The sequence below is a fragment of the Jaculus jaculus genome, chromosome 8 (genome assembly GCF_020740685.1).
Source record: "Jaculus jaculus isolate mJacJac1 chromosome 8, mJacJac1.mat.Y.cur, whole genome shotgun sequence".
In the NCBI taxonomy this organism is placed as follows: Eukaryota; Metazoa; Chordata; class Mammalia; order Rodentia; family Dipodidae; genus Jaculus; species Jaculus jaculus.
This window is the reverse complement of record NC_059109.1, coordinates 85,230,842-85,244,756: the sequence shown is the minus strand read 5'-3', so window position 1 is coordinate 85,244,756 and position 13,915 is coordinate 85,230,842. Positions and strand designations below refer to the sequence as shown.

Below are 13,915 nucleotides of genomic sequence, written 5' to 3'. Positions count from 1 at the left end.
CTGTGGCCTCAGTTAGGCTGGCTGGGTTGCTGGATGACTGCTCTCATTGCTGGTGCAGGGTGCTGTGTAGGTATGCTCCATTCCTCAGGTCTCTGGTACTTGCTGGCACTGGTGGTGGGTTGGGGAGAGGCTGTGGATTGTGGCTCTAGTTCTCTCGCTGGTCTGTGTGACCCTCTGCCTCACAAGCAGTTCCTCCGTTGGTCGCTGAGGTCCTCCCTTCACATTTCTTGAGTTTGCAGGAAGTCAGTGTGAGTGGGGAGTCCCCTCACCTGGCTTTTCCTGTGGCTCAAGCCTAGCCTTGTGGCCACAGCTGCACCAACCTGGTTTTGCTGCTGCTGGAGCCACTTCTCCTGCTTCTGTGGGCTCTAGATGCTCTGGATCTCTCCTACTTCTCTGCTATAGTTGATAATTTCTTATGCACCTCACGTTTTAGTAGTAGAGTATATTTTGCTGTTTTTTTTAACAGGAAGTCTCAGCCAGTTCTTTTCCTCACCTTCTCTCTGATGATATGCTGATTAGAATGTGCCTACTATTGGAATCCACTTTTGTTTGTAGCATTGTCAGAGATAACATGATAAACTGTCTCACTGCCTCTCAGATGCCCTGGTGCTCATTTCCCCCCAGAAAAAGTTGGGCTTTTGCAAAAAGAAAAATTGTTGGAAGACAAAATGAGAAAAATTTTGAAATGTGGTATTCATGAAGAAATGTTTGGTTTTGTATACAGAGCTATAATTTTACACTGATCTTGAATGTGGTTTACTCCTGAAAATGATTCTCAAATATTTGCCTTGTTTATTTCTCTCAGGGTGCAGCATTTGTAGAATTTGATGTTCATCTATCAAAGGACTTTGTACCTGTGGTATATCATGACCTTACCTGTTGTTTGACAATGAAAAAGGTATGTTGAAATTCTTTCATTGTAAACTTAATATTAGATAAGAAAGTTAAACAATAAGTTTTGTGATATTTTTAGGTATTAATTAGAGTTAGTTCATTTTTCTTGATGAATCACCTTTCTCTGTGAAGTCCTTGCAGTACTGAAGAGAGCAGGAATAGAGATACTGATTTCCTGGTGTATTCATTATTCCTGAATGTGCTCTCTTATGTTACCAACAAAGCAACCCTCCAGGTATTCTGTGCATCAGCCTGCCACTGTCACTTTGTTGAGGCAGAAGAGGAGAAGTTACCGGTGTTTATTTTCTGTAGGCCCTTATCTGTTTCTGCTCTAACCTATTTCCTCTTCAGTTAGCATGATTTAGAAAAATGGAGATATCACAGTGAAAAATTGAAGAAAAGGGTAAGGAGTCAGTCGGTAAATTGAAAGCCTCATTGAAGGAAAGTTGGACTATCTCAGGAGGTAGGAATGACTTTGTGAATGAGAAGGGAAATGTTTAGAACTAAACTTCAGAGAATTGTTCTTGGTAGCTGACGTAGTAAGAGTTCTAGAGAGACAGAGTAGATGCCCACTGTAATAGAGGCCACAGGTGAAGTAGAATCAGGGACACAAAGTGTGGCACTGTCCAACTTGTTGTTTTTCCAAGGTGGGGTCTTACTCCAGCTCAAGCTGGACTACCACCACGCCCAGCTGCCCAACTTTATTTTATTTATTTATGTATTTATTTATTAACTTATTTGAGAGAGAGAATGGGCACATCAGGGCCTCTAGCCACTGCAAATGGACTGCAGATGCATGTGCCACCATGTACATCTGTCTTACATAGGTTCAGGGGAATTGAACGTAAGGTTTTCAGAACCTTAACTGCTAAGCCATCTCTTCAGCCACCAGAACGAGATTTTAAAATGCATCTAAATTAGAATTTGTTAGTGTTTTTTTTTTTAAATAACTGTTAAATTTTAGTGTGCAAATTGTCCAGGTGATTTCTCAAGGACTTCAGTTAGGAAGGTTCATCTCATATTTGAGCGACTTGATTGAAATTCAGGTCAGTGTGCCAACATGGTGTTGCCATCAGGTTCATATTGGCGACAGAAACCACCTGACCAAGAGCAGCTTTTGGGACAAAAGGGTTTATTTTGGCTTACAGACTCAAGAGGAAGCTCCGTGATGGCAGGGGAAAATGATGGCATGAGCAGAGGCTTCAGGAGGCTTTAATTTCCAATTTTCGTTGACTGAGGAACCTAACATCCAAAACACCTAAGTTTATGATCACACCACCACCTTCCACCCCTGCAAGGCATCTCTTAGTCCAAGGTTTCAAATCATTCCACATTCCTCTTGAAAATCAGCTCCAAAAGGCCAAAGCCACACAGTCAGGTGTCTAGCAGCAACATCACTCTGTGTACCAACTTTACTGTTGCAGTTAGGTTTGCATTGCTGGCAGAAATCACCCAACAAAGAGCAGATTTTAGCTTACAGACTTGAGGGAAAAGTCTATGATGACAGGGGAAAATGATGTCATGAGCAGAGGGTGGACATCACCCCCTGGCCAACATCGGGTGAACAATAGCAAAAGGAGAGTGTGCCAAACACTAGCATGGGGAAACTGGCTAGAACATCCATAAACCAACTGCCAAGAATACACTGCCTTCAGGAGGCATTAATTCTCAAATCTCCATCAGCTGGGGATCTAGCATTCAGAACATCTAAGTTTATGGGGGACACCTGAATCAGATCATGTTGCACATGTTGTCTAATAGAGCATCAGAAGATACCATGCATGCTCCTTGGGGCTTGGTTTACTAGGATTGTTAGACAAAGATGCTTCTACCTATTAAATGGAATCAGGAGTGTGGGAAGGAAGGAGATATTCATATGACAGAAACAGAATAACTAAAGAGAAAGGGAGCAGGTTGCTTTGGAAGAATGTTACTTCTAATAATATCATAGAGGGTTTATTGAAGAGTATTACTGATCACTTTTATTGACCAGACTGTCTTTCTCTGAAGTTGAACTTGAATGAGTTCACTGAGAAATTCAAGTAAGGAATTATATGCTTTTTCAACGTAGAGTCTCACTCTAGCCAAGGCTGATCTGGAACTCACTGTGTAATCCCAGGCAGGCCCTGAACTTGAATTCACGCAGCCCTCCTTCTTCTGCCACCTGAGTGCTGGGATTATAGATGTGCACGGCCATGCTCAACATTTATGCATTTTTATATTGAGTTTTAATTTCAAGCTGGAATTTTTCATGTAAAAACAACCATTTTTAGGGGAAAATGCACGTAGTTCAAAAGATTATGAAATGAACAATAAACCTTCCTTTCCCCTTTTCCTTGGTTTCACTCCCTTACTCTAAATAGTTTCTTGTGTATCATTCCAGAAAAACTTTTTACATACACAGGTTTGTACCACTGTTCATGAGTGAATATATGTGTGCAGTGGCTTTCAATGTGCTTGTTGAACGGATGATTTATTGGTGGTATCTTAACTGACTGCCTTAAAATAGTAGGACTTCTCTTTTCATAATTTTTTTTACTTATTCACACATGTGTGTGTTTGTGCGTGTGGATGCGCTAGGGTTTCTTGCTGTTGCTTCAAGTGAATGTCCACTGGCTTTATGTGGGTTGAACCGGGACTGGCAGGCTTTGCAAGCAAGTGCCTTAACTGCTGAGCCATCTGTCCAGTCCCAGGACAGTAGTACTTCTAACAGTGACAATTGCTATGGCATTAAAACCTGGAAGTAAATTTGCTTGTGGAGGAAGCATGGTAGATCAGGGTTGTTCTTAAATATTGCTTATAGCTAATCAGGCAAGTTTTGTGGCAATTTATTTATGTGGCTGCTAATTTTAGTCAAGCTTAAATTTTAAAAGGCTTCAAAAAATTTAGAAGCTTACAGGCAGCAGTTAATCTCTAAGCTAAGACTTGCATGTTGATTTCCTAGGCATGTGGCATGAATGTATGTCAAATAAAATGTATACCGCATGTAGAAGGCAGGGAAATGACGTCTGACACCATGCTCTGTCACCACCCTACCACTTCCAGACACTCAGCTGCCTGCAGTAAAACCACAAGTCAGGGGCGGGGGTGTAAGTGTTGGAGCCCTTGCCCACATGCACAGGGTCATGGCCTTCATCTTAGTCCTATAAGAAAAAAAAAAAGACTGTATGAGATAGTGTTAGATTAGAAGGGTTTGTATGCATGGGGTCATGATGGCAACCTAATAGTTATTTTCAACCATCAGCAAATTGAAATGTAGGTCTCCTTAGTGTATACATTCAGAAATAATGAAATAAGGTCCATTTCTGTCTCTGTTTTAATAGAAATTTGATGCTGATCCAGTTGAATTATTTGAAATCCCAGTAAAAGAATTGACATTTGACCAGCTCCAGTTGTTAAAGGTATTAACAGTAGCATAAAGTGTGAATTTTCCTCTAGCTTTATTGATACTTTTTTGTTTGTTTGTTTGTTTGTTTTGTTTTTCAAGGTAGGTTCTTGCTCTACCCCAGTCTGACATGGAATTCACTATGTAGTCTCAGGCTGGCCTCAAACTCACAGTGGTCCTCCTACCTCTGCCTCCCGAGTGCTGAGATTAAAGGCTTGTGCCACCACGCCCAGCTTATTATTTACTATTTAATGTAGTTAATATTTTCTTTGCATAAGAATGACTATGCATTCAGCATGCATAGAGTATACTTTTGTTGTCTTTTCTCATTTGGTGAAATCATTTTGCACTGTACTATTTGCATGGGTCCTACCAGCTGTCGCATAACCTTTCCTGCTTGCAACAGTCCTTTTATGTCGTAGTTGGTTTCATATGTGTTACTTCTAGGATCTTTGTATATTTTGTTGCCTTGTGTAATTTTACATGATTCATTATCTCAGAACTTTTAGGTGTCTAAATAGTTGAGTATAATTAGTTTCCAAACTTAAATTTTTTATTTTCTTTTTCTCTCTGTATTTCGTCATGTTTTTATGTATATGTATGCACTAATATATATAATAGCTAATGCTTATTCTTATTAAACTGATAATTCTACATTTATGTCATTTCTACCTTACTGAATTAACTGTCTACATAAGTATGGCCTTTTTTCTAATTGGATTTTGTGTGTTTGTGTTTTCTAGCTTACTCATGTGACTGCACTAAAATCTAAAGATCGGAAAGGTAAGGTGCCAGTATAGAAATGCTGTCTTACACAAATTTTCAACTGAATATATGCCATATATGCAGAAAACATTTTTATTACTTTACTTAGCTTGATAATCAGAGTTCTTTATACTTTTGCACTTGTTAATCTTTCCAAACATTTTTAACCATTACATATTAGAGAGCCCATTGACTACAGAGTGTAGCTATAGTGCCTAGAATTTGAATCAGCTCTATCATGTACTTGCTATGGCCTTGGGCGTTTGTTTTGTTTTGTTTGTTTTGGTTTTTCCTGGTAGGGTAAGGCTGATCTGAAATTCACTGTGTAGTCTCAAGGTAGCCTGAAACTCAGAGCAATCCTCATTCCTCTGCCTCCCAAGTACTAGGATTAAAGTTGTGCACCACCACACCCAGCTTAGATTGTTTGACTGCCTACTTTGTGCATCAGTTTCTTCAAAGAATTTTCTGCCTACTACATCCCTTTGTAAATCTACTTCCCTTTTACACCATAGAGCTTAATAGTTTTACTGTTTATTTGAGGCTTAGTGTACCTCCTTCAAAACCTTTTATTTTTGTTTATGTCTCTTTCTTCAGCTAGAATGTTAGCCTTTCAAGGGTAAGAAAATGATTTTATATATAGGGTTAGAGATTTACACTGTGCTCTGTAACAGGTCAGTACTTATTAGTTGTTTTGCAAAAGTTTGAATACCTTTGTGAAGGAACTTTGAGATGTTTGAGACTCCAAAGAGTATGTCTAAAATAAATTGTGATGAGATAGAGTTTATATATATTTCATGACTATAAACTGTTAAATGCATCTTACTGTTTTTAAACATAATTTTAGTCTTATCATTTATAATACATATAAATTGACTTAAGAAATAAAAAGGTTGGGCTGGATAGATGGCTCGGTGGTTAAGGCAATCCCTGCAAAGCCTAAGAACTTGGGTTTGATTTTTCCAGTACCCACATGAAACCAGATGCACAAGGTAGCACATGTCTAGAGTTTGTTTGCAGTGGCTAGAGGCCCTGGTGCACCCATTCTGTCTCTGTCTATCTGGTCCCCTCGCTCTCTTATATAAAGAAAGAAATGAGCCAGGCATGATGGCACATACTTTTAATCCTAATACTCGTGATGCAGAGTAGGAAGATTGCCGTGAGTTCGAAGCCACCCTGAGACTCCATAGTGAATTCCAGGTCAGCCTGGGCTAGAGTGAGACCCTACCTTGAAAAACAAACAAACAAAAAAAGGAATGAAAAACTTGATTATTTCAACTTTTTTCTTTCTTAAAAATAATTTTTTAAATATTTTATTTATTTATTTGAGAGAAATAATATGAATGGGTGCACCAAGGCCTCTAGCCATTGCTAACAAGCTCCAGATGCATGCACCACCTTATGCATCCGGCTTTAAGTGGGTCCTGGAGAATCAAACCCAAGTTCTTAGACTTTGCAGGGATTGCCTTAATCACCAAGCCATCTCTCTAGTCGCAGAAACAATTTTTTGTGTATATGGACACCAGAGGGCAACCTCGGGTATTGTTAGTTTCGGGCATGGTCCACCTTTAAAAATTATGTGTGTGTGTGTGTGTGTGTGTGTGTGTGTGTGTGTGTGTGTGTGTGTATGTATGTATGTATGTATGTATATATATATATATATAATTTTATTATTGATGTTGTTTTGAGGCAGGATCTTGCTCTAGCCCAAAGTGACCTGGAATTCACTATGTAGTCCAGGGTGGCCTCCAACCTCTGCCTCCAGAGTGCTGGGATTAAAGGCATGTACCACCATACCCAGCTAAAAATATTTTTATTTATTTGCAAGCAGAGAGAGATGGGAGCGGATGGAGAGGGCATGCTAAGGCTTCTTGCTGTTGCAAATGAATTCTAGTAGTTTGTGCCACTTTATGCATCTGCCTTTATGTGGGTACTAGGGAATTGAACCCATGCTAGCATGCTTTGCAGGCAGGCCCCTTTAACCAATGTCCATCTCCCCAGCCCTCCAACTTTTTTTTTTTTAATCTCTGGTCTTTTATTTACCTAGAATTAGCCAATTGGGCTAGTCTGGCTAGCCAATAAGCCTCAGGTATCTACCTGTCTTCACCTCCTCTCTTTTCCCACACTGCCCTGACATTACCATCACTCAGCACCAATGCTGACTTTTTTTTTGTTGTTGTTGTTCATTATTTATTTATTTATTTGAGAGCTACAGACACAGAGAGAAAGACACATAGAGGGAGAGAGAGAGAATGGGTGCGCCAGGGCTTCCAGCCACTGCAAACGAACTCCAGATGCGTGCGCCCCCTTGTGCATCTGGCCAATGTGGGACCTGGGGAACCGAGCCTCGAACCGGGGTCCTTAGGCTTCACAGGCAAGCGCTTAACCACTAAGCCATATCTCCAGCCCCAATGCTGACTTTTTGACATGGCTTCTTGTAATCAAACTCATGTCTTCATGCTTACAAACCAAGCATGTTACTGATTTTGCCATCTCCCCAGACCCTGTTGTTCATTTAAGATGTTACCTATTTTGGAATAAATGATGATGCTAACAGAAGTAGCTATAGATTATCTTTAATCTTAACTTCTTAGCTGATTTTGGTGTTTCTAGTAGAAGTCTTAACAAATGGAACGGCTCTAAACTCCCTGGAGAAATAAATCACTACTTGTGACTGCTGTTCAGAGAATAGTAGTTTCATTTCTATAAAAACATGTATAATGTGAAGGGTGGCATTTACATTTAAGTGTTACAAGTTAGTCTTTGTGAAGAATAGTTATTTAGAAAATGGGTTTCATCATAGTTAAAGATAATAGATTCAAGAGCTTTCTGAAATACTAAACATAAAAAGTCCTGACCTCATAGTTACTTCAGCATTCATCTCTTCCTTAGGGTTTAGGGAAACTTATGATCTAGTGGCATTTTATTTACTGAACTTTTGTAATTTGAAATTTCAGAATCTCTGATTGAAGAGGAAAATTCTTTGTCTGAAAACCAGCCATTTCCTTCTCTGAAAATGGTAAGTTCTTGAGGAAAACCCCAACAAAGCTGTCTTATTAATTTTCATATTGCTTGAATGAGTTATTTTGCTCTTTTAACTAGGCACTAAAGAGATTGTGGTAAAGTTATCCTTCGTGCAGGTTTGTCGGGAAGGATGCTTTTTAGTTTTATTTTTTGTTTTTGTTTTTGTTTGCATAATATAGTATCTTACTCTAGCCCAGGCTGACCTGGAGCTCATCTGTAGTCACAAGCTTTCCTCAAACTCAAAGTGATCCTCCTACCTCTGCCTCCTGTGTGCTGGGATTAAAGGTATGTGTCACCACACCTGGCTGCTTCTTAAATTTTTTGAGGCAAGGTCTCTTGTAGCTCAGGCTGACCTTGAATTCACCTTGTAGGATAACCTCGACTCATCCTCCTACTTCCACCTCCCATGCACAGCAGCAAGTTCACATACTCATGAACAGAAAGGAGCTAGCACAGAATGATGTGTAGGAGAGGTGTTTTATAGGATATAAAACTTCCTTATCTTTTGGGGGTGAAATAATATTTTCCAACTGAAAAAGCATCCTGACTACTTAAAATAAGAGACAAGCAAGAGCTAAGCAAAGACTAGCATGGGCATGTAGAAACTAGACACATTTTAGACAGAAAGAGTGGATATGGGAGAGATAGATTTATTTATCTATTTACTTGTGAAACAGAGAGAAAAAAAGACACAGTGCATATGGGAGTCTGTTACAGCGTCAGAAATCCCCAAACAGGTGCTAAAGAGACACTAGGTCTGACTCCCCAGAACCTCTCTTCCAAATGTCTGCCTTCCTCACGGCTATTTTTGGAGGTTGTGATCTCAGCTTCTCATGGTGTGGAAATGTATTTAGGGGAGGTGGAATGTCTGAGTGTAGGACCTAAGAAAGCATATGATTTAGAAAGGAAGGAAATGACAATATTTATTGAAGTTATTTTGTTGAAACCTTCAGGTATGTATCGCGCAAGGAGTTAATAAAACAGTTTAAATTATTAAAGAAAATGTTAATTGGTTAAAGTATAAACTTAAGTAGCTATTCTGCATAAAAGATCTCAGTGAAGAGTGAAGTAGACATTGCCATTCTACATTTGAAACTGCATTTATAACTTCTCATATAATTATAGTGCCTAACAGTGCCATTCCAGTTCCAAATTTTAAAATCATTTGGTTCTCAAAATTTATGGTTCTCAAGAATTTTAATTCTTAAAACAAAACCTTTTTTTAATTATATGTTAGGTACTTGGCAACTTTATTTAGCCTTATGAGTTATATATTCATAAACAATTCATTCACTGGGCCATCACCATTATTTAATCTGAAAAAATTAAAATTCAAAAAATGCCAATTATATTTTTAAAACATTTTTAATATTTTATTTAGTTATTATTTGAGAGAGAGAGAGAGGAAGACAGAGAGAGAAAGAGAGAAAAGAGAATGGATGCACCAGGGCCTCCAACCACTGTAAATGAACTCGAGATGCATGCTCCCCCTTGTACATCTGGCTTACCTGGGTCCTTAGGCTTCACAGGCAAACACCTTAATCACTAAGCCATTTCCCTACCCCCCACCCCAATTTATAATCTTTTTGTGAGGATAGTCTTTTGGTAAACTTCATGTTTCACAATCTCAACACTTTTGCCTCATATTCCTAATTTTGTTTTGAAAACGTGACAGTGCATTATATAAATAACATGTAGGAGGAAAAGTGTACCCCACAAAATTGAGCACAAATTGTTTCAGGCACCGTGCTTTACAAGTACCTGATTATTGTAACCCCGGGCTGGAGCTCTGGCACCACACTCCCAGGCAGTATTCCTGCCGCTGTTCCTGTGCTGTTTTAGCTGGTGCTATAGTAATAAGCACTATCATACATGCTAAAGTATGTATGTTCAGACTGTGGTTATATATTGGCCTAACCATAACCAAAGCAGTTATTTATTGTAACCAAGTTAGTTCTTGCCCCTACCTTGTATTTGGAATTGAACCTAAGACCTCATATATGCTAGGCATGTTCACTACTACTTAGTTATCTCCCCAGGTCAGTAATCAAGCTTCATATTTTCAGTCTATATTTCTAGTCATGGCAGCCAAAATAATCTGCTGGCAAAAGTTCTGGGAAATTTTCTTTTTGCCTTTTTCTTTTCTGTTTTTGAGGTAAAATCTTGCTTTAGCCCAGGTTGACCTGGAATTCATTATGTAGTCTCGGAGTGGTCTTGAACTCATAGCAATCCTCCTACCTTGGGCTGGGATTAAAGGTGTGTGCCACCATACCCAATAGAGAAAGAGAGAATTGGCATATCAGAGCTTCTAGATCCTGCAAACAAACTCCAGATACATGCACCACTTTGTGTATCTGGCTTTATGTGGGTATTGGAGAATAGAATTTGGATCATCAAACCAGATGTGATGGAGTGATTGCTGTGAATTCGAGGCTAGCTTGAGAGTACATAGTGGATTCCAGGTCGACCTGGGCTAGAGTGAGACCCTACATCAAAAAAACAAAACAAAAGATAAAAGAACTTGGGTCCTTAGGCTTAGGCTTTATGAGCAAGTACCTTCTCCACTTAGCCATCTCTCCAGCCCAGTTTTCTTTAAAATGAACAATTTCTTTACAGTCTTTTGATTTATGGACCTTAGCATACTTGCAGGTAGCATAATATCTTTTCTGGGGATTATCAGCATGGTATTTGTTACGTATCCTTACCTTCAAGACAAGCTAAAACTCATGGTTTTTATGTAGCTATTATATCTTAATCAAATATATCAACCTACTTAAATGTCACTCAGAAAACGGTGACTGATGTCTTGAATCTTCATGTTGCCTACAGTTCATGTTTAAAAGGATCAATGAAAGGATTTTACATTTAGTATCCATTTTTGTGGTGCAAATTTTCAGTTATCACAGATAGTTCATGAAACTGTTGCTTTTGCCATTTAATTTCTTTGACTTTTTTGTTGTTCTTGGTGTTTTTTTTTTTTTTTTTTTATTTTTCAAGGTAGAGTCTCACTCTTGCCCAGGCTGCCCTCGAACTCATAGCAATCCTCCTACCTGTACTGCCAGAGTGCTGGGATTAAAGGTGTGTACCACCATGCCCAGCTTTCTTTGACTTTTTTATTTAACATTATACTCATCAACCAGGTTTTCAGCTTGAGTGATGATTTACACTAAAGACACAAAACATTTTTATTTGTACTGGTACTATATGCTTACTGATTATAGTAATAATTCTGGCTTTGTTTTCTTATTTTGTCCTCTATCTTACCAAAACAAAACACAATTCATCATCATCATCAACAATGACAACAACAAACTGCAGGTTTTAGAGTCATTACCAGAAGATGTAGGGTTTAACATCGAAATAAAATGGATATGCCAACAAAGGGTAAGTAATTCTTTCCAGTTATCCCTCTTTACCCTCACTTTAAAAATTCTTCTCTTAATTCTTATATTAAAACTACCCTTTTGTTTAAATTGGCTTAAGGAAAACTGAAATTATGTAGCTTCCTCTATTGAAGGATAGTGCTTACTAGATTTTTAAGTAAAGCATACCTTATTCGTACAGAAATGTATGGGACCTTTTACTTTGTTTTGTTTTGTTTTTTGAGGTGTGGGTAGGGTCTTGCTGTAGCCCAGGCTGACCTGGAATTCATTATGTAGTCTCACTCAAACTCATGGTGATCCTCCTACCTCTGCCTCCTGAGTGCTGGGATTAAAGGCGTGTGCCACCATGCCTGGATATGAATTGTTTCCAGATATACTTATAGTCAAAACTCTATAGTTAAGCTTTTATTTTCCAATTCCCCATGTAAACATATATTTTACATAGTTTTCTGAGCACTCTTTCTATAACTACTCAGGAAAAGTAATTTCCACAGACATATTTGTAGTCATTCCTAGATCTAATCATTCATTTGTCCTCAAATATTTATTGAGAAACTGTGATGGGCCTTATTTCTGGTTTTTCTTTTTTGTTTGTTTTTGGGGGTTTTTTCAAGGTGGGGTCTCACTCTAGCCCAGGCTGACCTGGAATTTACCATGTAGTGTCAGGGTGGCCTCAAACTCACAGTGATCCTCCTACATCTGCCTCCCGAGTACTGGGATTAAAGGCATGTGCCACCATGCCCAGCTGTATCAGAATATTTTAAAGTCAGTAGATTGCAAATTTCTATAAATTTAGCTTTAATTTTGCCTGGCAGAGATTTAGTTAATTTCTCATTGTATAGTCTCAGTACCTAAACTATGAATGTGTGCTACATAATACTGTGGCTTTGAGCAAATCAATTTTTCCTGGCCTTTGGCTTCTGCTTCTTTGACATGATAGTCAAAATCACCATGAGTTATCCCTCCATACCCCTTTAGAATGGCCACTATCAAAAAAATAGAAATAGCCAGGCATGGTGGTGCATGCCTTTAATCCCAGCACTTGGGAGGCAGAAGCAGGAGGATTGCCATGAGTTTGAGGACACCCTGAGACTACGTGGTAAATTCTAGGTCAGCCTGGACTAGAGTAAGATCCTACCTTGAAAAAAGATCAAAAATAAACAACAAAAATAGATGGAGTATGTATTTCTGAAGGGGAAAATGAGGGAGGGGAGGGAATTATCATGGTTTATTGTCTGTAAGTATAACTCAATTAAAAAAAGAAAATAACTTATGTTGGCCAGGGCATGGTAAAAAGGGAACTTAAACAATGTTGGGTAGAAACATAGCTTTGTAAAGCATAAGGAGGTTTCTAAAGAAATTAAAAACAAGTACCATATGTCCTAGCATTTTCTTTTCTGAGCATATATGGAAAAGAAATGAAATTACTACCTTGTAAAATATAACTGCATTCTCATATTCTTTGCAGCATTTTGCCAAGTAATCAAGATAAAGAAACAACCTAAGTGTCCATTAATGGAAAAAATGAGTTCTTGCCTTGTGCTACAACATAGATGAGCTTGGAGGAAAAAAATTATTAAGGAGAATAAGCCAAACAGAGAAAAATAAATGCATGATTTCACCTATTTGTGGGATCTAAATAATTTTAAATGTAAAATGGATAGAGAACAACACTGGTTACTAGGGACAGAGGGAGTAAAAGACATGGAGGTCCAAGTGAACAAATAGTAGATGCAGAGGATGAACAAGTCCTTCAATTTTATCTAACTCTGTGGTAATGGTTTTTCATTTTCCTTTTGCTTCCATACAGGATGGAGTGTGGGATGGGAACTTATCAACATATTTTGACATGAATCTGTTTTTGGATATAATTTTAAAAACTGTCTTAGAAAATTCTGGGAACAGGAGAATAGTGTTTTCTTCATTTGATGCAGATATTTGTACCATGTGAGTAAAAATTAGGTTGGCCTTGAGGTCATAGCAGTCCCCTCCCTGCCTCACCCTTCTTTTTGTTTTTCAGTATTTTTCTTTATTTATTTGCAAGGAGAGAATGAGGCGAGAAAATATGAATGCCACTATAAAAGAACTCCAGATGCATGTGCCACTTTGTGCATCTGGCTATGCATGTGTACTAGGAATTGAGCCCAGACTGGCAGGCTTGCAAGCAAGCACCTTTAACTGCTGAGCCATCTCTCCTCCCTGCCTCACTTTTCTTAGCTCAGGAATTATAGGCATAATCCACAATACCTGGCTCTTTATCATCATCATCATCATCATTATTACTGGGTTGTATTTTAGTATTCTCTAAAATTTCAAAACAATATTTTTCTAAAGAGGCATTTTTTTGTTGTTTTGTTTTTCAAGGTAGGGTCTCACTCTAGCCCAGGCTGACCTGGAATTCACTATTTAGTTCTCAGGCTGGCCTCGAACTCACAGCAGCCCTCCAATCTCAGCCTCCTGAGTGCTG

The 13,915-nt window shown here is 38.6% G+C and overlaps 1 protein-coding gene across 3 annotated transcripts in view; it reads left to right on the top strand.

The window, feature by feature from the left end:
- The window catches only part of Gpcpd1 (glycerophosphocholine phosphodiesterase 1), a 97,134-nt gene that overhangs the window by 60,983 nt on the left and 22,236 nt on the right, over window positions 1-13,915 (top strand). For all 3 annotated transcript variants that reach the window (XM_045156440.1, XM_045156439.1, XM_045156441.1), the window contains 6 exons: window positions 806-898; window positions 4,218-4,295; window positions 5,023-5,062; window positions 7,999-8,060; window positions 11,384-11,449; window positions 13,259-13,395. In XM_045156440.1, the coding sequence (XP_045012375.1) occupies window positions 806-898; window positions 4,218-4,295; window positions 5,023-5,062; window positions 7,999-8,060; window positions 11,384-11,449; window positions 13,259-13,395 (476 nt within the window). The remainder of the gene's footprint in view (window positions 1-805; window positions 899-4,217; window positions 4,296-5,022; window positions 5,063-7,998; window positions 8,061-11,383; window positions 11,450-13,258; window positions 13,396-13,915) is intronic.